Here is a 24,837-nt window from a genome sequence, read left to right as displayed (position 1 = left end):
AAACTGACTTCAAAATAGTATATATCTAGGGAAGCAGTGATATTGTTGTAAATGTTCAGCTTTCACATTAGTAACACATATGATGGTCCATGTTAAAATTTTGTAGCAAAGCGCACTATTGAAGCTTAACAGTGTTTTCAAACTAAAATTGGCAAAAGGTAAACTTGTCATAGCACTCTTTAGAAACAAATTATGGGCCAGAAAAATTATATGAAACAAGTGTGCTATTTTGTTATAAAGTTTGATTCTGAAGGTCTAATGCATTGTACTTGTATCTTTTTAAGGGTGCAGTGTGTACATGTCCTCCTGGGGAAGTAATGAGCAGCAATGATAGCCTCACATGCCAAGACCTAAATGAATGTGAACCTCCTGGTATGTGCTCTCAACACTGTCAAAATACCAAGGGCAGCTTTATTTGTTATTGTGAGGAAAACTATGTACTGGAGAGTGATAATCGTACCTGTAAAGCTATCAGTAAGTACAAAATTCTTAATAAATATATAACAGTTATTGTAAATAAGACATATATGAAAAATAGTATGATTAAAAACCAACCTTAATTGCAGATGAGAGTGGAGCATTCCTTATTATATCAAATCGTCATTCCATATTAATTGCTGACCTGAAAGATAATGGATTGGAAAGGGTCCCAATTATCGTTGAGAACGTTGTTGCTACAGCATCCAATATGCATACTGGGACTATATTTTGGTCTGACATGAAACTGAAGAAGATTTCACGACTTGATAGGGGCAGTGATCCCAAGGAGGTAATGTTACTAATTTATTTATTACAGCTTTGTGTAAGCGAATTTCCTTAATTTGTCTGTTTTTGTGTGTTCTTTGTCATTGCACTGAGCTTCTAAGTTATTTTCCTTGTGCAATTTTCTTCAGGTGATATCAAATGGCCTAGATCTTGTTGAAGGCTTGGCTTATGATTGGATTGCCGGAAACTTGTACTGGCTTGATTCAAGGTTAAATACTATTGAGGTAGCTAAGGAAAATGGATCAGACAGGATGGTGCTGTTAAAGGAAAACATTACTCAGCCTAGGGGGATGGCACTGGATCCTACTGATAAGTAAGTTATCTTGACTTCATGGAAAAACAATACTATGAATTCATGAACGGTGTCATATGTACCTTCATTCATACTCAGTGTACAAAGTAAGTGAAGAAAGGCTTTGTAAATTGTGAAAGTGGAAATTTTCTCTATGTCTTTCCGTGTATTACTCATGTGACCCATACAGAAAGAAACAGTGTCTTGTTTTGTAATGGATTGGTGGGTATTGCATTATTTTTGAACAAAAATGGAGATCCATTTGAACATTACCAGCTATAATGCAGTGGAGCATGTTTTAATGTGTTTCCAATTTTAAATAAATAAATTTGATTCCTATGGCCTGACAACCCGAGTAAAATTCACACAAATTCCATGTAGCTGTCCCATTGTCTGGAGCCTTTTCTCAGTCATTGAGGGATCCCGCTTTTCAGTGATCTCTATATTGTAATGCCATAATTTTGTTCGTGGAGATCTTCTTCCTTCTGGCACTACTTATGTTGTTTAATGATTGCCATTAGTTTGGTAAATATATATAACATGTCATGTGTAAACTAGTCCCTACATCTTAAGCAACTTGTTAAATGTAACTGTCTGGTTTCCAGGCTTTTCTCTTCATACTGTCCTTATCTTCACTGCATTTATTTCACCTTATCTAGTTCTGACCAAGGGCTCCTAGAGTTACTGAAGTCCAGTTTCATTGCCAACCAGAATAGAGGGACATAGTGTAATAGTTGTTGATAAATTATTTCTAAATCCAACATTCTTTCTGAAATGGGTTCGAGCCCCATAAAAAATGGTTTAATTTAGAATGGTAGACGAATGGTGCCAATAAAATACTGGGTTTATACAGCTACTACTCTGCGGACTTTCAACCAACCCCAGCCAGCCCAAATGCACACTGTTCAAAGGACCTTGATTCATCAAGCAAAATGTGCCTATGATGCTGAAAACTTGCCACAAGAACTGAACCACCTATGAAATGTCTTCCATGTCAATGACTACAACAACAAACCAAGTGAGGTGGCGCAATGGTTAGCACACTGGACTTGCATTCAGGAGGACAGCAGTTCAAACCCACATCTGGCCGTCTTGGTTTAGGTTTTCTGTGATTTCCGTAAATTGCTTCAGGCAAATGCCAGAGGGGACTGATGACCACAGATGTTAAGTCCCATAGTGCTCAGAGCCATTTGAGCAAATGCCAGGATGGTTCCTTTGAAGGGCTTCAAAGGGTTCAAATGGCTCTAAGCACTATGAGACTCAATATCTGAGGTCATCAGGCCCCTAGACTTAGAACTACTTTAACCTAATTAACCTAAGTACATCACACACACCCATGCCTGAGGCAGGATTTGAACCTGTGACTGTAGCAGCAGCTCGGTTCCGGACTGAAGCGCCTAGAACCGCTCGGTCACAGCGGCCAGCCTTTGAAAGGCCACAGCTGATTTCCTTCCCCATCCTTCCCCAATCCTAGCTTGTGTGCTCCACTCTAGTGACCTCCTTATCGACATTACATTACACACTAATCCCCTCCTCTTCCTGCCTGCTACAACAACAACTATTTGCAAGCAGTTTCAGGAGGCATCGGTAAGCAAAATATCACACAAGATGAAAGTAAAATGCTTAAATTCTTGACATTCTGTTGTTCAGGGACAGGGAAGATTAGCCAGTTTCTGAAGAGTCATGACATCAAGTCAGTTTTCAGGCCTCCTGCTACAATACATCAATTCATTGAGACCTGTCGAAAAATGAGACAGAACTCAGAGCTCCTGGTGTTTACAAAATACAATGTGAGTGCAGGTAGTATTGAATCAGAGAGACCATGAATTTGATAGAAGAATGTCAGATTGAAGATGAGAGGTGTCAGCAGTTGTCCTATCCGGAATCACAGATGATAGCTAAACAGGCTTTGAAAAATGGACTTAAAATTGCATTCAACAGCAGCTGTATCATCATTGATGCTTACTGCTATGTAATTAAAGAAGCTATAGAGATCAAAACAGCTGATAACATTACTAGTAAAAACAGTGGTTTGCAGCTGAACACCTCTGGCCATTGTGAGTTTAAGTGGGCAAAGCAGACATGTGAGACAAAAACATGGCCGTTTGTTATGATACAGTGAACACCAATGATGCCATAGCCATTACTAAGGATGAGAACAAGGATCATACAGCAGTTGGTTATGACTTGATTATGGGCAAAGAGCATTTGGCAATAAGCTCACAGAGATACATAACACTTAACAGGGCTGGAAGCCTGAGAAGATTGTATTCAGTCATATCACTGTGAGCCATGCATTCATAAATCTTGAAACTACATCTCAGTTTGGCTTGTGCACAGATAAAGCAATACTTAGACGTATGGATTTCATCTTAACATTATAAAACAGAGAGCCACATTTGCAAATTATACAACAGGAATAACTCTAATATTGTGTCCCATAACATACAGTGCATGGCCCACACCTGATCTTGGGCTTCATAAGTGATTTACTAGGGATATAAGCAGACAGTAAAGCTTGCTGACCAAACAGGTGTTCTGATGGGTCTCCGTGTGTGTAGTTCTTTGATATCCAGATGGATAATAAACTGAAGTGGCACCAGTACAGGAATAAGTTAACCAAACAGCTCAGCTCTGCCAACTTTGAACTTAAAAATGTCTCTCATTGTGTTGTCCTGTGGTGAGGATTGTTGGCATACTGTGAATACTTTCCCTCAGCACTGTTGTATGCCTTGATCTTTTGGGGGAATGCAAATAATATCAAAAAGTATTTATTCTACATAAATGTGCGATATGAGTATTGTGTAAAGTGGATCAACTAGTATCTTGCAGAAACCTCCTGTTGGTCGTAGATACTTGTATTTTTACATGCCAATGCATGTATTCTGTAATGGTATTTGTGGTTAATAATGAAAGTGAATTTGGAATGAACTTTGCAATTCCCAACTATAATGCTAGAAGTAAAAATAATTCCCGTGCACTATACATTAGTATCTAGCGTTCAGAATGGAGTTCAATACTCTGGAGTAAAAGCCTATAACAGGTCACCAGTAAACTTCAGACAACAAATTAAAAGACCCCAGATATTCAAAAAGAAGTAAGAGAATACGTTATTAGCCACTCCTCAAATTTATCTGAATATTTGGACTCTACATATCTCCAGTGTTTGTGATAAATAAATAGCTCTTGACTTTTTGAGTGTGTAGACAACTGATAGTTTTTTGCATAAAGTTATGTAAATGCTTTGTATGAAGTATTAGCAGCTGTGTGGAATGAGAGAAAGCGCAGTGGCTTTTTTCAATACGCCTGTTTTCTCCTAACCTAGATGTATAAAGGAACCTACAAGTAATTCCCATAATAACCAATGTGAATAAATTACCACTACTCAAAAATTTTTGTGGCATTCCTTACAGAAGTAGCATGTGTTGCCTGCTTCTCCTTGTTAATGAATGACTTTATTTGTTCCACATTCATGAAGGCTCTCTTTCATAATGGGTTTTATTACCTGTATGTGTTATATTTTCTGGAATCAGGAGGGATAACTGGCAACTAAGGTTACAAGGTCCTTAGTTCTACCAGGGAATTGAGTTTTTCACAGTTGGTACCACTGTTGCATATGGTAGTGCACACTGAAACAAATTAGTGTGAATGGTTATTAGTAGTGCCCAAACTCTCATTGTGGTGACAATTAAAGATGAGCACTCTCATTCTGTCTCCCACCCAGTGCAAAGTGCGTTCCATGATACGCTGCTTGAATTGTCAAGGTCGTGAGTGCTGCTGTGATTCATTCCAAAACTGTGTAAGTGTATGGGGAGGAGGTAATATTGTGGTAACATGTGACAAAATTGGTACAGATGGAAATTCACAATGAAGTGAGAAGTGGACACCTGTCCATTATGATTGATGAACTGATGCAAAAACTTGCAGAGTGTATTTGTTCTGATTGCCATGTGTTTGTGGATGACCTGCACAAACTATTTCCTGAAGTTTGTCAAACTGTTGTTCATGAAATCGTGAGTGATCAACTAGGATATCGCAAAATGTGTATGCAATGGGTTCCAAAGATGTTTACTGCAGAACACAAAATCAACGGACTCAAGGCTATGCAAAAATATTTTGATCATTTTGCAAGTGACAGAGAGATGAGAGTGAAACATGGGATTACCATCATACACTGGAGAACAAGCAACAACCAGTGCAGTGGTGCCACAGTCATTCTCCCTCAACAAAAAAATTAGAAACACAGCAATCTGCTCAAAAAATCATGACAACTGGCTTTTGGGACAATAAAGTGGTTCTGATTGTTAAGTTCTTTCCAAGGGGTGAAACAATCATCTCTGCACGATACTGTGAGACTCTCAAGAAACTTCACAAAGCCGTACTGAACAAACACTGTGGAATTCTGATGAGGGGAGTCTGCCCCCTTCATAGCAACACTAGGCCGCACTCAGCACGAGCAGTGTAAGAGTTGTTGACCTCATTCCACTGCAATCTTTGAAAAGAACCCTCTCATATGTCCTGATCTCACACCTGGCAACTATCATTTATTTCAAAAATATGTGTGAGGAAAACATTTTTCCAATGATGAGGAGGTAGGTGTAAATCAAAGTGGCGAATTGGTTAAGTGGTTCGCAGGAGACATATACATCGCAGGTATTAAAACACTCATCCTATGGCTGACAAAGTGCATTGAAGCAATTGGTGATTATACGGAAAAATTATGTAATACCTATACTGCTATTCCTGTATGTTTCATTGAAATATATGCATTTGTGTTTGTGTAAGAAATCTTGCACTCTCTGGATATCCCTCATAAGTTTTAAGTATGATCTTTCAGCTATGTTCATACAGTTTATTTGTCTGTTTGTTTCTTACTCCATCAATCCATCTGTGACAAACTCACAAAGATATCTAGTGTGAAATTTTTAATGTCATTTTACATAATCTTTCTAAACAAATTGATACATAGTTAGTCATGTTACAAAAAAGACAAAAGTAATATTAGGCCACTTTTGCATTATACGTAAGTGCTATGTCCATGATGCAAATTCATACCGAGTGATTTGTCACAAAGAAACCAGTCATCAACCAGTAGGATGGCTTGAAAATATAAGCACTTTGGTTGGTTATGGTCCTGTTGGAAATAGAATGCCCTATCATTGCTCCAAACTGGTAACTGGCTCATCCAGTCAGCAGCTAAATGTGAAATTAGTTTTATATATATGCAAAGCATTGCCAGAGGTAGAAGTAACATTAAGTATGAGAAAAACCATAAGATTTATTAACATCAAAACCCCAAAGTTTCATAGCTGTAACCTGACATTGCTAAACCATCAAACCACAGGTTCATTTTCCATTATTAAAGGGAAATGGGGAGTAATATAAATTAAATGAATACGTTGGATTTTTTGTCCCCTTATTGATCTGCATAATGTAGTCAACTGGAAAAACACATTGAATAATGAGGGAACAAGAATATAGAACAAACTGACTAGCAACACTATTACCACTGTATAACTTTTTTTAAATTAATCTCATTCGTTGGAAAATGGTTATGCAATGACTACCACTTTGCATTTGGAGACTGCTGCACATGGAAGTAGAAAATATTAACACCAGTGAAATCTTTATTCAAAACTAAAATTTTCTTTAACAAATGGATATTGGAACAGTAGTGAATTATTTGATAATGACAAGCAAATTATAATTTATTACATATATCAATTGGAAGTATAAAGTTGTCGATTTTTAAAATTATGTTATTGTTATTTATTTTCTTGTAGAGCTCGTTGGTTATTTTGGACTGATTGGGGAGAAAATCCTCGCGTTGAAAGGGTTGGCATGGATGGAAGCAACCGTACCATTATCATCAATACAAAAATCTATTGGCCCAATGGACTTACGTTGGATATCGCTAACAAGCGTGTGTACTTTGCAGATTCTAAACTAGACTTCATAGATTTTTGTTCATATGACGGAACTGGTCGCCAACAGGTCAGTAAAAGTATTAGATGATAATGCTGCTTAATTTAGGACAAGAAGTGAATCTCAGGTGACTAGCTCTGGCTTGTCACATCTATATATTTATTATTGCACTTGTTTTCAATATATGTTTATTAGTACTTTTATAATTTCATTTATCTTTTATAGTTTTTTGAAGTTATATTTATACTTATGTGTACGATGAGATGTAATGTGAATAAGTGCTACTCACAAAATAGAATAGTTGCTGAGCAACATACAGTCATATAAAAAAGGTAACAACTTGCTAAAATTGTGGGTGATATCAAAAAAGTTAACAGCTTGCTAACTAAAATTTTGGATGATATGCTTATTCAGAACAAACTAAAAACAGGTTTGATGATAAATAAACACATTGAGACAAAACAAATATCTGAAGTAAATGTTGTATTTAATATGGGAAATACATGTTCAACAAGAGGGTAGTGCTTGTACACAGTAGTAGACAGATAACTTTTGTGTTTAAGTAACTGAAATTTGACAGCAGAATTCAAAGACTTAAAGTACTCTTCAGGTTTGTAGGATGTGGTGTATCATACATTTAGTCTTAACACTATGGAAACTGTAATTTCTGGGCAGATTAAACCCATTAAATCAAATTAAGAGGGAGGACTTATAAAATATATTTCAAGTGAATCTTGAAATGTGGCAACTTTGAGACAGACACAAATATTCACCATATCCAGCACCGTTATGTCACAAAAAGACTTTAATTTGTAACAACAACACATTACATCTTTCGGTAGAAGTGTGCACAAATTATATTCAAAAGTTTTTCACTAGATAGAAAAGTTTTTCCCAGTTGTTTGAACTAGCTCCTCAGTTGGTTGTGGGAAATAAGATGTTCCTTTTAAAACTTTTAAGCCAAACTTTGTACTAGATCTATAACTTTATATGCATATGTTGCAGGTTTTGGCAGCAAGCCATTATTTACTTCATCCACATTCTCTCACACTTTTTGAGGATACTGTATATTGGACAGATCGTCAATTGAATCGTGTCCTGTCTGCTCACAAGTTCCGTGGTCACAACCAAACTGTGGTATCACATCTGATTTCACAGCCACTCAGCATACATGTGCATCACTTTGCACTGCAGCCCAATGCAAGCAATCCATGTAAAACAGCACGCTGTACCCAGTTGTGTCTTCTTTCTCCTACTTCACCCACTGGATATACCTGCAGGTGTAGGCCTGGTTTCCGAATGTCAATTGAAGGGGTCTGTACAGTTGGTAAGTATACATATCTTTGTTTTTGATAATTTTTTTCAAATGTGACATTGATTTAAATACATTGTTACTTAATGTTTTCTTTTGTGCAACACATATTTTCCAAAAAGAGTCACATGCAAGAAGTTGAAAGACATTGCTACAAATAATTTTGTCAGTAGTTACATATTTTGTCAGTAAAAGAACTACTGAAGCCACTACGTTCCTCTGGAATAACTGATATGTATGACAAGGAAGTGCTTAGTGAGGTAGCCATACAAAAACAATCATTCAAACTGTAGGTGACACCACATTGTCAGGGTTGTTAACTTGTACTATCTTGCAGAGTATGCACATTGCTTACCTATGTGTGAAATTATAATTGTGGTGGAGTGGGATTTGAACATAGAGACCAGTATCCTCACATATAGTCAACAAAGTGAATATTCTACAACAGAGCAAACAAATTAAATCTCAAAATGTATGTAGTTCAGATGGTTTTGACACAAAACACCAGCCCACAACATGAAGTCCTTGCAAGACATGAGTGGAAAGTAAATTGGATGTAAACTAAATATGAATCTGTCCATATCCAGTTATATTTTAAGAACAATAATATTATGAGTAGCAACTTTCCTTCTCATAATATTGTTACATTCTATCCTAGATTTTCCACTGTAATATTTTAAGAACAGTATTTACATGTTAGTTTCATAATACTTAGTAAAGGAGGACAGAGTGACAAGACCCCAACACAAATTTTTCCTGTACTCATGATGATTGCTTACTCTTTGTCTATTTAGCTACATCTACGTCTATACTCTGCAAACCACTGTGAAGTACATGGCAGAGGCTACATCCCACAGTACCAGTTATTACGGCTTTTTCCCATTCCATTCATGTATGGAATGCAGGAAAAATGATTGCTTAAATGGCTGTGTGTGCTGTAATTAATCTAATCTTGTCCTCATGATCCCTATGGGAGCGATATTTAGGGGGTTGTAGTATATTGCTAGACTCATCATTTAAAGCTGATTCTTGAAACTTTGTTAGCAAGCTTTCAGAGGATGGTTTCTGTCTGTTGTCAAGAGTCTGCCAGTTCAGTTCTTTCAACATCTCAGTGATACTGTCCTGTAGATCAAACAAACTTGTGACCATTTGTGCTGCCCTTCTAATGTACATATTCAGTAGCCCCTGTTAAAATCAAACAATGGAAAATCCACGATGGAATGTAACAATATTAAGAGAAGTAAAGTTGCTACTCACCATATAGTGGAGATACTGAGTCATAGGTAGGCACAGCGAAAAGACTCACAATTATAGCTTTTGGCCATTAAGGCCTTCATCAACAGTAGACACACACACACACACACACACACACACACACACAATTGCCTGAGACTGCAGTCGTATATGTGAGTTTGCATTGTGTGTGTGTGTGTGTGTGTGTGTGTGTGTGTGTGTGTGTGTGTGTGTGTCTATTGTTGACAAAGGCCTTAATCGCCAAAAGCTATAATTGTGAGAGTCTTTTTGGTGTGCCTATCTGCGACTCTGTATGGTTAAATGATGATGGCGTCCTCTTGGGTAAAACATTCCGGAGGTAAAATAGTCCCCCATTCGGATCTCCGGGCGGGGACTACTCGAGAGGATGTCGTTATCAGGAGAAAGACACCTGGCATTCTACGGATCGGAGCGTGGAATGTCAGATCCCTTAATTGGGCAGGTAGGTTAGAAAATTTAAAAAGGGAAATGGATAGGTTAAAGTTAGATATAGTGGGAATTAGTGAAGTTCGGTGGCAGGAGGAACAAGACTTCTGGTCAGGTGACTATGGGGTTATACACACAAAATCAACTAGGGGTAATGCAGGAGTAGGTTTAATAATGAATAGGAAGATAAGAATGCGGGTAAGCTACTACAAACAGCATAGTGAACGCATTATTGTGGCCAAGATAGATACGGAGCCCATGCCTACCACAGTAGTACGAGTTCATATGCCAACTACCTCTGCAGATGATGAAGCAATTGAAGAAATGTATGATGAAATAAAAGAAATTATTCAGATAGTGAAGGGAGATGAAAATTTAATAGTCGTGGGTGACTGGAATTCATCAGTAGGAAAAGGGTGAGAAGGAAACGTAGTAGGTGAATATGGATTGGGGGTAAGAAACGAAAGAGGAAGCCGCCTGGTAGAATTTTGCACAGAGCACAACCTAATCATAGCTAACACTTGGTTCAAGAATCATAAAAGAAGATTGTATACATGGAAGAAGCCTGGAGATAGTGACAGGTTTCAGATAGATTATATAATGATAAGACAGAGATTTCGGAACCAAGTTTTAAATTGTAAGACATTTCCAGGGGCAGATGTGGACTCTGACCACAATGTATTGGTTATGAACTGTAGATTAAAACTGAAGAAACTGCAAAAAGGCGGGAATTTAAGGAGATGGGACCTGGATAAACTGAAAGAACCAGAGGTTGTACAGTGTTTCAGGGAGAGCATAAGGGAACAATTGACAGGAATCGGGGAAAGAAATACAGTAGAAGAAGAATGGGTAGCTTTGAGGGATGAAGTAGTGAAGGCTGCAGAGGAGCAAGTAGGTAAAAAGACGAGGGCTAGTAGAAATCCTTGGATAACAGAAGAAATATTGAATTTAATTGATGAAAGGAGAAAATATAAAAATGCAGCAAATGAAACAGGCAAAAAGGAATACAAACGTCTCAAAAATGAGATCGACAGGAAGTGCAAAATGGCTAAGCAGGGATGGCTAGAGGACAAATGTAAGGATGTAGAGGGTTATTTCACTAGGGGTAAGATAGACACTGTCTACAGGGTAATTAAAGAGACCTTTGGAGAAAAGAGAGCCACTTGTATGAATATCAAGAGCTCAGATGGAAACCCAGTTCTAAGCAAAGAAGGGAAAGCAGAAAGTGGAAGGAGTATATAGAGGGTCCATACAAGGGCGATGTTCTTGAGGACAATATTATGGAAATGGAAGAGGATGTACAAGAAGATGAAATGGGAGATATGATACTGCGGGAAGAGTTTGACAGAGCACTGAAAGACCTTAGTCGCAACAAGGCCCCGGGAGTAGACAACATTCCATTAGAACTACTGACAGCTTTGGGAGAGCCAGTCCTGACAAAACTCTACCATCTGGTGAGCAAGATGTATGAGACAGGCAAAATACCCTCAGATGTCAAGAAGAATATAATAATTCCAATCCCAAAGAAAGCAGGTGTTGACAGATGTGAAAATTACCGAACTATCAGTTTAATAAGTCACAGCTGCAAATACTAACGCGAATTCTTTACAGACGAATGGAAAAACTAGTAGAAGCCTGTCGCACTTCATCCATAGTTCACAGAATATCATGGGAGAAAAGGGCAAGCTGAGTTTTGCAGAAGTGATGCTTTCTAAAACCATGGCGATTCATGGACATAAACTACTCTGTCTCAAGAAAAGAATATGCTCTAGAATTCTTCATCAAACTGATGTTAGAAATAGTGGTCTAGATTTTAGTGAGTCCATTCTTTTAGCCTTCTTACATAATGGAGTCACCTGCACTTTTTCTGTCACACTGGACCTTAGTGTGACCTACCTATTCTTGAGTACTCTTCAGGGAAGACATCAGAACAATTCAGAGTTGGGCTGCTGGATATGTTACTAGTAGGTTCAAACAACACGCAAGTGTTATAGAAATGCTTTGGGAACTCAAATGGGATACCTGGAGGGAGGACAACATTCACTTTTGTGGAACACTATCGAGAAAACGTAGAGAACCTGCATTCGATGCTTACTGCAGAATGACTCTGTCGCTTCCAACATTCATTGTGCATAAGGACCATGAAGATAAGATATAGAGGTATATAGACAGTTGCTTTTCTCTCGTTCTATTTGCGAGTGGAACAAGGAGGGAAGTAACTAGTAGTGGCACAGGATACTCTCTGCCAACTGCCATAAGGTGGATTGCAGAGTATCGATATAGATATAGATGTAGATGACTCATTAATATTATATAATATATATTTATCTGGATAGGATATAAAATACAATTCAGAGCTGATGTAAATCTGCTGAAAATTTTGAGTAATTTTCAACTTTTTTTGAATTGTGTATACAGGCTTTAGTATTTTTTAAATATACCAGAATAGTATTGTGTAATCACTGTTGACTGTATTCTCTCTCTCTTTTTTGCTTGTACTGTGCAGTTTTTAACGCTGTTATATGAAGCAGCTTCGATATTTGCATAATTTTGTGATTTTTGCAGAAGAGACATCATTCTTAATGGTCATGAGGGCCTCTCAAATTGTGGATGTTAGTTTGACACCAGGTGACAAAACAACTGGTTTTCTCACACCAATTGTGGGTATTGAAGGAGGAATTCAATTGGACTATGATCGTAAGATGAATACTTTGTATTGGGTTGAAGGCAAAGAAGATGATGACGAAAATGTGAGTATTTTACTTCTTTCAACAAATTATAATTTCAGCAGCCATAACTGCAGTGGACATTCTGATGCCATTGTGTGTGTAATCATTGTGTCAGATACGTTTTGACTTCCTGCAAATTAAATCAGTAATGTTTAACTTTTTATGTGTCTTTAGTGCACAATTTATACCACTCCATATGGGGGTGGAAACAGAACAGAATTGTTGGGAAATGGTGACACTGGAATTGTTGGTGCCCCATACACAATTGCATTTGACTGGCTTGGCCGCAATCTGTACATTGGAAACCGAATGGCTTCAAATTTTGAAGCCATCAAAGTTGATGGCAAGTCAAAATACCGTGCCATTATTTTAGCAAATGATGGCAATAAAACATCTGTTGCAAAACCCAAATCAATGTGTCTGGATCCAAAGGAAGGGTATGTTTCATATCGTAAGGGAGTGTTTCATCATACTGAAAATAAAAATACAAATTTTCATGCTCATGTTAACTGTTCCAGGAAATTGTACTGGGCAGATGAAGGTGGCTTTGGTGTGCCATCCAAAATAGGAAAGGTTAACATGGATGGATCAAACCCAGTAGTGCTCATAGAGGTGGATCAACCAGAGGCAATTACAATTGATCTTGACAGCCATATACTGTACTATAGTATACAGTATCCTCCAAGTGTAAGTAGAAATTATTTACATAACTTTTGTAAAGTGATTTTCAGCACTAGTTATTAAAATGTGTCACTGTCTTTTCATAGATAAATATGATAACCACTGATGGTGCAAATCAAGGAGCACTCCTCAAGGAAGATAAGAATGTAGCATTGCCAAAGGCTCTGGGTGTATTGGATAGCAGATTATATTATTTAGATCCTGTTTTCGAAAAGATTGAACGAGTGGACCTGCCAACTGGAGGGAATCCGAAGTTAATACTAGATAATGAACCTGATCTGAAAACATTCACAATATTCAGGAAAAGACAAAGTAAGTAAATATTGAAATATGAATACTTAAAATGTAGCAAAATGGAAAAAAAGATGATCGGAGATAAGACAATGAGAAAATTCTTCCCCATCAGATAAAATACTTATTGACTGCTGAAAAGGCATTTTTATATTCATTAGACTGCAATGTCCATAGCAACAGCCCATAAGTTATGTGATGCTGAAAAAGTCAGAAGTAAGCTGCCCTAAGATATTTATTATTTACTAGCTCAGCTAATTTCCATATGATACAGGAAACGTGTTATCTTTTTGTAGACATACTTAGTGTGGGTTTGTCAGCTTAATTTGGAATCAGTATGTATTCCAAGCAGTTCTACAGATTTTGGTTCTACATCTTAAGCTAGTCCCAGTTGCAAATGCTGAGATTTCTGTGGATTACACAGTAGTTTTTTTAGATGAGAACCAGTTTAGTTTTGAGAAGAGAGTATCGTGATTTCTGGTGTAGCCTTGATATATCTTGATCTGTCGTGATTAAAGTTATATCATCCACTTAGCAGATAACTGACTGAACCCCCAGCACAATGTGGCTAATCGAAATCCTTAATGACAATAATGAAGAAGGCTGGTCCAAGGACGGAGCCCTGAGGCACACCAGACACGACTTTTTTCGAGGAAGAATGCCTGTTTTGAGTCAACACAAATTGTCTCCTGTAATTTAGTTAAGACTTATTTATTTATAATGCTAACAATATTGTGACAAGGACAGTTTGCTTCTGACCATGAAGATGGCATGTTGAGTTGCAGATAGGCACAACAAAAAGACTGTGACACTGTTTGTTATGCCTGTCTGCAACTCCACATGTCATCTTTGCAGTGAGCAATCTATCCTTTTCATAATATTGTTGATATTCCAATATGGACTTCCCATTATTTCTAATGCTGTATTATTTATTCCATAATACTGTAGTTTGGCTAATAAGACGTCAAAGGGAATGCAGTCAAATAGCTCACCGAAATAGCATAGCTGAAGAGAGACCATACATCTACATCTACATTTATACTCCGTAAGCCACCCAACGGTGTGTGGCGGAAGGCACTTTACGTGCCACTTCATTACCTCCCTTTCCTGTTCCAGTCGCATATGGTTTGCGGGAAGAACAACTGCCGGAAAGCCTCTGTGCGCACTTGAATCTCTGTAATTTTACATTCGTTATCTCCTCGGGAGGTATAAGTAGGGGGAAGCAATATATTCGATACCTCATCCAGAAACGCACTCTCTCGAAACCTGGACAGAAAGCTACACCATGATGCAGAGCACCTCTCTTGCAGAGTCTGCCTCTTGGAGTTTGCTAAACATCTCCGTAACGCTATTACACTTACCAAATAACCCTGTGACGAAACATGCCGCTCTTCTTTGGATATTCTCTATCTCCTCTGTCAACCAGACCTGGTACAGATCCCACACTGATGAGCAATATTCAAGTATAGGTCAAATGAGTGTTTTGTAAGCCACCTCCTTTGTTGATGGACTACATTTTCTAAGGACTCTCCCAATGAATCTCAACCTGGCACTCGCCTTACCAACAATTAATTTTATATGATCATTCCACTTCAAATCATTCCGTACGCATACTCCCAGATATTTTACATAAGTAACTGCTACCAGTGTTTGTTTCGCTATCATATAATCATACAGTAAAGGAGTCTTCTTTCTATGTATTCGCAATACATTACATTTGTAATACTCGTATTTTCAGAAGCAGAAGTGGCATTTTTTCTGTGTCAAAGACCATGTAGTCTTTTACAAACAAGGTCATGTTTTGCAAAGTAGTTACTAACCTGTACATTGCTTATAATATTTTGAAAAATATTGTAACAGTATATCTGTAGGTTTCAGGGAGATGCTTTTTCCCCTTTTTGTAAATAGGTATAACTTTTGAAATTTTAAGCTGGTCAGGGAAAACTCCAAATTCTAGCCACATATTCATAATAAAAGCAAACGATTTGAAAATGTGGTGTATTGTCATTTTCATTGTGTAGTTAGATAGCCAGTAGCAGTTCATACTTTTTGAGTTTAAAAATTTTGTAAGTATTTTCTAATCTGTGGATGTGACAAGATCCCAATGGGATTCACACCCTCTAGGAAGATGATCAGCAGTTGCTGATGTGTTTGATGGTTAATTTTTTTCTTAATTCATTTACTGTAGAAGTAAAGTATTTATTGAGCTCTCCTGGCTCAAGAGAATATGTTGAGTTTGGGTAGAATTGAATTCTTGTGTTATAATATCACAATCAGCCTTGCATTTATTGGGAGCTCCTCAGTGTAACTTTCATAGGCAGCTTGTATGGCAAGTTTAGATTTGGCTTCATAATGTTTTTTTTAAATTTGAGATAAGCTTTATAAGAAATATCATGCTGCTGTCTGTGCCACATTTGCAATTATTTTTATGCATTTTGTGTAGTGAAAGCATCTTTTTGCCTGATACAGCAAGGTCATCAGTGTACCATGTAAGCTTTTTACCATTTCGATTTGGTTTAGTGATATTTCTTTTCAGTGGTGAGTAAGAGTACCATAAGTCGGTATATGTCTGAAAGAAATTATTAAAGAGTGATTTGACAGTTGATTTATCTACATCCTATTCCTAAACAAAGTTCCAGCTTGCGTTTCTAAGCAGTGTGTGAATAACTTACTATATTTCTCTTTCTGACCTTATGTGAGGAGTAGGGGATCACAATCTGTGAAACATTCACCTGCTTTGCTTACAGTGCATAGGTCTCTTGAGAAATCGACTATAATATTGTCCAAACAGGCGTTCCCATATGTAGGGCTATTGTTAGCCCAAAATAAATGTAATGATGTCAGTAGGTTTAGAAATGTTTTTAATTTGAGCTCATCCGAGGCTGACGACTCTGTTTTTTAATCACCGCAAGTTGCGACGTTTTTATTGAGCTTCAAAATGTTTCTCATCATTAGTTCAAATTTATCAAAAAATAAATTAACATCACCATTTGAAGATCCATACAAACTAATAATTCTAATATTCTGGCCGATCAATCTTGTGCAACTAAATTCTCCATTTCAATTTAGAAGAGTATAAGTTTATATTTTTCTAGAAAATTTCATGTATTGTCTTACAAAACATTGCAGCACCCATCTAATCTCATAACAGTTCTCTGTAGTGCCAATTTTGAAAGAACCAGAAATATTTTGTGACCTGTGAGTATACAAGGGGTGGACAAAAATATGGAAACATTACAAACACAACACATTACCATGCCTAATATGGTAAGGGCAAACCATTGGCATTTGAACCAGCTTACGATCATCTTGAAATGGATAAATACGTGTCATGAGTGGTATTCAAGGCACTCTTATAATCTTGTACCATTCTTCCTGCAAAATAGTGGCTAGTTTGCCTAATGCTGTTGGAGGTGTTATTGATCATACACTCTTCTCTTCAAAGCAGACCACAAAGGCTCAATAATATTGAGATCTTATAATAGTGATGGCCAGGGGAGATGCAACAGTCCATCTTCATTTTCACAAAATGAGTCGTGGATGATGTAAGGTGTGTGAACAGGGACCACGTCATCTTGGAACACAGCATCATCACTTACCATGGGCAGTAAGGCCTCTTTGCAGAGTAAACGTGGGGCCCATGGAATACCACAATGTGGCTGTCCAAATCATCACTGAACCCTCGCCATGTTTCAATCTCAGGATATAAACTCAGTGATAATTTGGAAACAGCATGAAACCAGACTCATCGAAGCAAGTGACATTCTTCCACTGCTACACAGCCCAGGTTTTTGTGGCTTTGGGGCCATATTATCTTGTTACAGACATTTTGCACCGTTGATAACTGTTTTTTAAATTCCATATTACCCTACAATTCTGTGCTTATGGAGTCCATCTGCTGAGCTGAGGGTTCAGCACATCTGACTGACATGCAGCAGGTCCAGGTTTGATTCACGGCCAGTTTGGAGATTTTCTATGCTTGGGAACTGGGTGTTGCGTTGTCCTCATCATCATCGACACACAAGTCGTCCAGTGCGTTATCAACTGAAAAAACTTGCAACTCAGCAGCCGAACTTCCCCAGTTGGGGGCTCCCGGACATCGATGCCATACAATCATTTTGTACGTATGGAGTTTCCTTCATGTTGTTTTGATGCTGGCAGGATTTGTGAGTGTGACATTCAGTTTTCCAGTGACTTTTGCAGCTGTTGTCTCTTTATTTTGCGTCACAATCCCCTTCAAAGACCATCCATCATGAATGTCCAAGACACAGTCTCATCCATGTTGTGACTTAGCGGGTGATGTTTTCCCAGGTATAACTGAATCTTTGATATGGTGCCTCTTGAAACACCAAACACTTCAGCTACCCTGGCAATGGACGCACCCAGCGTATGAATACCAACAATTTAGCTACTTAAGCATTCACTTAGTGCCAATATCATGCACTCACAATTACACATAATACTGTTCTGGCCACAACTGACACTCGCAACATATTGAGGATGTTGCACAGGCACCGATCATGGGTAAATACAACAGCCTCACCTGCAGGCTTGGCTAACATCCGCATTTATTTCCAAGTGTGCATTTCTTGTTGTATTTCCATATTCTTTCAAAACCCTGTACATTTTAGAGGCCATTTCATTTGTGAATGAGAATCCCCATCAGTTTTAAACAAATAATGATATGATATGTGTGATCACTACACACATAATGGTGGCAACATTAATCTGATGAACCAGAGACTGAGTAAATGCCATGGCAGCATGGGCCACAGAAACATCATATTTTATTATAAATTGCCTCAGTCAGAAATAATAAGAACTCAACAGGAAGGAAGTCACCATTATCCTGCCCTAACATATTTTTTATTCAGTTGCTGAAAGACTAGTTTGATGCAGATCTTCATGATACTCTGTCCTCTTCATTTCGGAATAATTACTACAATCCGCATCCATTTGAACGCGTTTACTGTACTCGTTCCTTGGTCTCCCTCTACAATTTTTACACCCCCCTCCCCCCCCCCCCACACACACACTTCCCTCCAATACTAAATTGACAGTTCTTTGATGTCTCAGAATATGTCCTCCAACCAGTCGCTCCTTTTAGTCAAGCTATACCCTAAATTTCTTGTGCCTCCTCATTAGTTACATAGTTTTTGGAGAATCAAAGTTAAAGTATCTCGTTTAATTGTCCTTTTTTTCATTCCAACGAGTGAAATATATAATAAATAGCGTATACCTTCATTGTTTTAATACAGATCTCAGATAACAGCAGAATTTTAAATCAGAAACTTGCTTATATACATTTGTGAATAGGCTTAATTCTTGTAACGTCTTTTTTGATTTTCGCTAATTTAATTGATTTATTCTAGCTAAAGTATTATTTTTGCCATGAGTGAGAAGTGCCTGACTTGCTGTAGAAGTGTTAGTTCCGGGGTTTGGTGTGATGGATGTAGTAGTTTTTTTCACTAGGGGGACTGCAGTGGCGTGGGTGTTGGGAAAGTGGATCAGGCTCATCAGTGGTTATGTAGGATTTGCAGCAGAGATAGGAAGATAGTGGAACAGGAGGGGAAAATTGCTACCCTTCAGGCTGAGCTAGATCAGGCTAGGGAAGATCTGGACAGGTTAAGGAGGGAGAAGGGCAAAGACAGGTGGGAAGTGGCAACAGGTAGCAGAAGGAACAGGCCTAGAACTAAGTCTGACAGTTTTGTGGTGAATGTCAAAAATAAGTTTGACCTGTTGCTTCAGTTAGAAACTGATGAGCCTCAAGCAGTGGTAGGTGTAGACAGGACACAACAAACTTTCAATAGGAAATTGAAAAAGAATGTAGGAAAGTCATTGAAAAGGAAGAAAGTTTTGTTGTTAGGCAGTTCTCATGCCAGAGGTGTAGGCCAACTTCTGCAGGAGGAATTAGGACCAGAATACCAGGTCACAAATTTTTTCAAACCAAGTGCTAGTCTGGATCAGGTGACAGAGGATTTAGGTTCACTCTGTAAAGGATTTACCAGGGAAGACACCGTGGTTATTGTGGGAGGGTCAGGGAACAGCATCGACAGAGATCCTGGATACAGTATAGAGTGTGACCTGGTAAAGATTGCGTCGGCATCGAGACACACCAATGTTGAATTTGTATCTGTCCTGAGATGCCATGACCGGCCTCATTTGAACTCTTCTGTTGGGAGAGTTAATTTGGAGTTGGAACGGCTGCTTGGGTCGGGTGCGGGGGCTCATATTGGTGTGGTTCCTGTTGATTATCTCAGTAGGTGGGACTATACCAGGCTCGGCCTACATCTCAACAGGAAAGGGAAGGGGAAACTGGCTGGGGTAATAGCAGGAAATTTAAGGGGGGGAGGCACTGCCATGAATGGTAAAATACCAGTGGTTACAGGTGTTGGAGCAGCACCTTTTTTAGGATAGGTAAGACAGAAAGATGCCAAGTTCTACGAGAGGTCAGGATTGAAACAAATCTTCAGTTTAGGAAAGAAATTAAGCAGCACAATTCTAGCACATTGGATCACCAATCACAGCTATCAATTATAAATTTTCACCAATCACCAGAAATTTTATCTCCACCAAGTTGTATCTCAGTCCTAGGTAATTGCATTGATGAATTAAAGTCACCCAACCCAGTTGACATAATCTGCCTCTCTGAACACCATGTGACAACTGGTATAGGAACTAGGCCTAAGCACAATGAGAAACTCAGACAGGAGAGTACTGCAAATGTTAGAATAAGGAAAGGTTCTCATAAAAGTATAATTAAAAATAATGTAAGTATATTTCATCAAAATATTGGGAGTTTAAAGAATAAAACAGATGAGCTTCTGGTTTGTTTAGAAGATTTAGAAGCTGAGGATGAAATAGATATACTATGCCTGTCTGAACATCACATTGTTACTGATATGGATAAGGTAAATGTAAGTGGATATAAGCTCTCTGCACATGTAATGAGAGAAAATATGGAGAAAGGAGGAGTTTCCATATATGTCAAAAGTTATCATTGTGCAAAAAGTATAGAAACAAAAAAGTTTTGTGTAGAGAAACATATAGAAGCATGTGCCTGTGAGCTTAAATTAAATAAAGGCACATTTATAATTGTAACTGTATATAGGTCCCCATCAGGAAATTTTCATATATTTCTGAAAAATTTGGACTCCTTGTTGTGCTATCTGTCAGACAGGGGGAAGCAAATTATTATTTGTGGGGACTTCAATGTAGATTCTCTGAAAGAGGGTAATAGGAAAAATGACCCTGAAGTATTACTCGGTTCTTTCAATTTGACACCCGTTATTGATTTTCCTACTCGGGTGGTAAAGGATAGCAGCTCACTGATAGATAACTTCTTTATAGACCAAGATAAGTTTAACCAGATAAATGCTCAGCCTGTTGAGAATGGTCTTTCTGATCATGGTGCACAGCTAGTTACAATATATGACATAGCTCCATTCAGCAATACTAAACAGTCCTCCAAAGTAGTACGTTCAGTCAACGATTTAACAATTGCAAATTTCAGGGAAAGCCTACAGCAGTTAGACTGGGATGAGGTGTACCGTGAACCTGATGCCAATTTAAAATATAATTTATTTCATGACATTTTTGTAAATGCATTTGAAAACTGCTTCCCCAAGAAAATAGTTAAATATACTCGTAAGAAACCTTGTAACAAACCATGGCTTACTAAGGGTATAAAAAGTCTTGTAACCGGAAAAGGAAAATGTATCTGACAGCAAGAAAGAGTAGTGACCCAGAAAGTATCAAAAATTATAAAAACTACTGTGTTATATTAAGAAAAGTTATTAAAAAATCCAGGAGTATGTTTATCATGTCTGAAATCAGCAACTCTGATAATAAAATTAAAACAATTTGGAATATTATTAAAAGAGAAACAGGTCAACCAAGAGCACAGGAAGACAGTATTACCATCAAATTGAATGAAAACCTTACGAACAAAAAGTCAGAAGTTGAAAATATTTTTAATAATCATTTTCTAAATGTTGTGGATATAGTAGGATCCAGGTGTTCATTAGAAGATGCTAGGCTGTTAATGGAAGAGGCCATACCTATGCAATTTGATACAATTGAAATCTCACCCACTTCTCCCTCTGAAATTAGGAAAATAATAAACTTGCTTAAAAGCAAAAACTCACATGGAATTGATGGCATTTCCAGCAAAATACTAAAAGCTTGTTCTCAACAGATAAGTAAGATTCTCAGCCACCTGTGTAATAGCTCTCTGGAACAGGGCATTTTCCCTGATAGACTGAAATATGCTATTGTTATACCTTTGCATAAAAAGGGGGATAGATCTGATGTCAACAATTACCATCCAATCTCCCTTCTAACAGCTTTATCCAAAATTTTTGAGAAAGTAATGTATTCAAGAGTAGCTTCACATATCTGTAAAAATGAAGTACTAACAAAATGTCAGTTTGGTTTCCAGAAAGGTTTTTCAACAGAAAATGCCATATATGCTTTTACCAGTCAAATTTTGAATGATCTGAATAACCGAACACCACCCATTGGGATTTTTTGTGATCTCTCAAAGGCTTTTGATTGTGTAAATCATGAAATTCTGCTAGACAAGCTCAAGTATTGTGGCAGGAGTGGGACAGTGCACAAATGGTTTAATTCGTACCTAACTGGACGAGTGCAGAAAGTTGAAATAAGTAGTTCTCGTAACATGCAAAGATCAGCACATTCCTCAAACTGGGGAACTATCAAGAATGGGGGTCCACAAGGGTCAGTCTTGGGTCCTTTGTTGTTATAATTATATATTGATGACTTGCCATTCTATATTCATGAAGAGGCAAAGTTAGTTCTCTTTGCTGATGATACAAGTATAGTAATCACACCTGACAAACAAGAATTAACTGATGAAATTGTCAATACTGTCTTTCAGAAAATTACGAAGTGGTTCCTTGTAAACGGACTCTCACTGAATTTTGATAAGACACAGTACATACAGTTCCGTACAGTGAATGGTATGATGCCATTAATAAATATAGACCTTAATCAGAAGCATATAGCTAAGGTAGAATATTCCAAATGTTTAGGTGTGTCCATTGATGAGAGATTAAATTAGAAGAAACACATTGATGATCTGCTGAAACGTTTGAGTTCAGCTACTTATGCAATAAGGGTCATTGCAAATTTTGGTGATAAACATCTTAGTAAATTAGCTTACTACGCCTATTTTCACTCATTGCTTTCATATGGCATCATATTTTGGGGTAATTAATCACTGAGGAATAAAGTATTTATTGCACGAAAGCGTGTAATCAGAATAATAGCTGGAGTCCACCCAAGATCATCCTGCAGACATTTATTTAAGATATCTAGGGATATTCACAGTAGCTTCTCAGTATATATACTCTCTTATGAAATTTGTTATTAACAACCAAACCCAATTCCAAAGTAATAGCAGTGTGCATAACTACAATACTAGGAGAAAGGATGATCTTCACTATTCAAGATTAAATCTAACTTTGGCACAGAAAGGGGTGAATTATACTGGCACTAAAGTCTTTGGCCACTTACCAAATAGTATCAAAAGCCTGACAGATAACCAACAAGTATTTAAGAAGAAATTAAAAGAATTTCTGAATGACAACTCCTTCTACTCCATAGAGGAATTTTTAGATATAAATTAAGAAAAAAAAGAAAAAAATATTAAAAAAAATAAAAAATAAAGAAAAACAAAAAACACAAAAAATAAAGTTGTTATATTAACTTAAGTATGTTGTTAAATTAACCTAATTATGTCATGTATTGGAAAATTCGACTCGTTCCACATCATTACGAAATATCGTATTCATGATCCATGGAACTAGTATTAATCTAATCTAATCTAATCTAATCTACCAGTCTAATCTTCAGCATTCTTATTTAGGACCACATTTCAAAAGCTCTGCCGATTCTATGAAACCAGTATATGTCATAATTGCATTACAGTGCTATGGTCTTGTTATGTTGTTTTATTCAGTTCTAGACCAGTTCATATTAAGTGGAACTATTTTCATCGTATTGTTATAATATTGTATATTAATTAATATTCTAGAACAGTATCCTACCTGAGAAACAGTGATATCTTTAGTAAATCAGTTTGGGTTTAAGAAGAGTTGCTCAGCTGAGAATCCCATTTACATTTTTACCTGCAAAATTTTACAAGCATAACAAAATAGAACGAATTGTTCTGTGACCTATCTAACACATTTGACTGTGTGAACCATGCTTAATAAATTGAGGTTTCTTGGGGTAGATGGAATAGCCAACCATATAAATAACATTATACCTAATCAAAAGAATTCAGAAAGCTGTAAATAATAATTCAGGTAATGTAACTAGGGGAGTTTATTCTGACTGGGGAAATCACAAATGTTCTAAAGGCTCAATCCTATGCCCACTGGTGTTTCTCACATATACGAATAAAGAGGCTTCCATCTAATATACAAACAGAATTAGTTCTTTTTGTGAGTGGCACCTGTGTTCAAATTAAGAAGAAATGTTAAGTAATGTCCTTAAAAGTATTATTTAGTAGTTCTCTGCAGATGGTCTCACTGTCAATTTCAAAAAGATGCAGCATAGTCAAATCTGCACGTCCAATGATAAATTTAACACATGCTGAAGAAATAATAACTGGGTTGAAAATTTCAAAAATTTTGTTTTCCATATTGATGAGAATTTAAACTGAGAGAAAGAAGGAAAAGAGAAAAGACATTTTTCAACTCCTTAAACAACTCAGTCCAACCACATTTGCATATAAAATCATTACAAAACTTGAGGAGAGAGAAATCAGTAAGTTGACACACAGTATTTGGGTTGTTACATTTGATAAATTCATGTGGAATAATGATATGGGGTAACACATCTTTAAGACAGAAAGTTTTCATTCTCCAAAAATGTGCTGTGAGAATAGTATTAGGCACTCACTCACAGTCATTTTGTAGATATCTCTTTAGATATCTCTTTAAGGAGTTTGGCATTATAAATAACCAACTAAAGCTCAAAAGAACACTGATGTATATAATTACAATACAGGAGAAAAAAAGACTTCAGTGTTCCACATTAAGATTGGATTTAGTGCAAAAAGGGATGCACAATGCAGATGCTAAAATTTTTGAAAATATTTTCACATCCAGAGAAGA

General features: G+C 37.3%; 1 protein-coding gene across 1 annotated transcript in view; it reads left to right on the top strand.

Annotated features, from left to right (window-relative positions):
- Window positions 1-24,837, top strand: part of LOC124607337 (low-density lipoprotein receptor-related protein 2) — a 218,604-nt gene that overhangs the window by 101,280 nt on the left and 92,487 nt on the right. Inside the window, exons 21-29 of the mRNA XM_047139640.1 lie at window positions 285-474; window positions 567-769; window positions 894-1,078; window positions 6,841-7,051; window positions 7,988-8,309; window positions 12,558-12,742; window positions 12,896-13,158; window positions 13,240-13,408; window positions 13,489-13,714. Coding sequence (XP_046995596.1) covers window positions 285-474; window positions 567-769; window positions 894-1,078; window positions 6,841-7,051; window positions 7,988-8,309; window positions 12,558-12,742; window positions 12,896-13,158; window positions 13,240-13,408; window positions 13,489-13,714 — 1,954 coding nt within the window. The remainder of the gene's footprint in view (window positions 1-284; window positions 475-566; window positions 770-893; window positions 1,079-6,840; window positions 7,052-7,987; window positions 8,310-12,557; window positions 12,743-12,895; window positions 13,159-13,239; window positions 13,409-13,488; window positions 13,715-24,837) is intronic.

Source organism: Schistocerca americana, chromosome 3, assembly GCF_021461395.2.
Source record: "Schistocerca americana isolate TAMUIC-IGC-003095 chromosome 3, iqSchAmer2.1, whole genome shotgun sequence".
Taxonomy (NCBI): Eukaryota; Metazoa; Arthropoda; class Insecta; order Orthoptera; family Acrididae; genus Schistocerca; species Schistocerca americana.
This window is presented reverse-complemented; position numbering and strand designations above follow the sequence as displayed.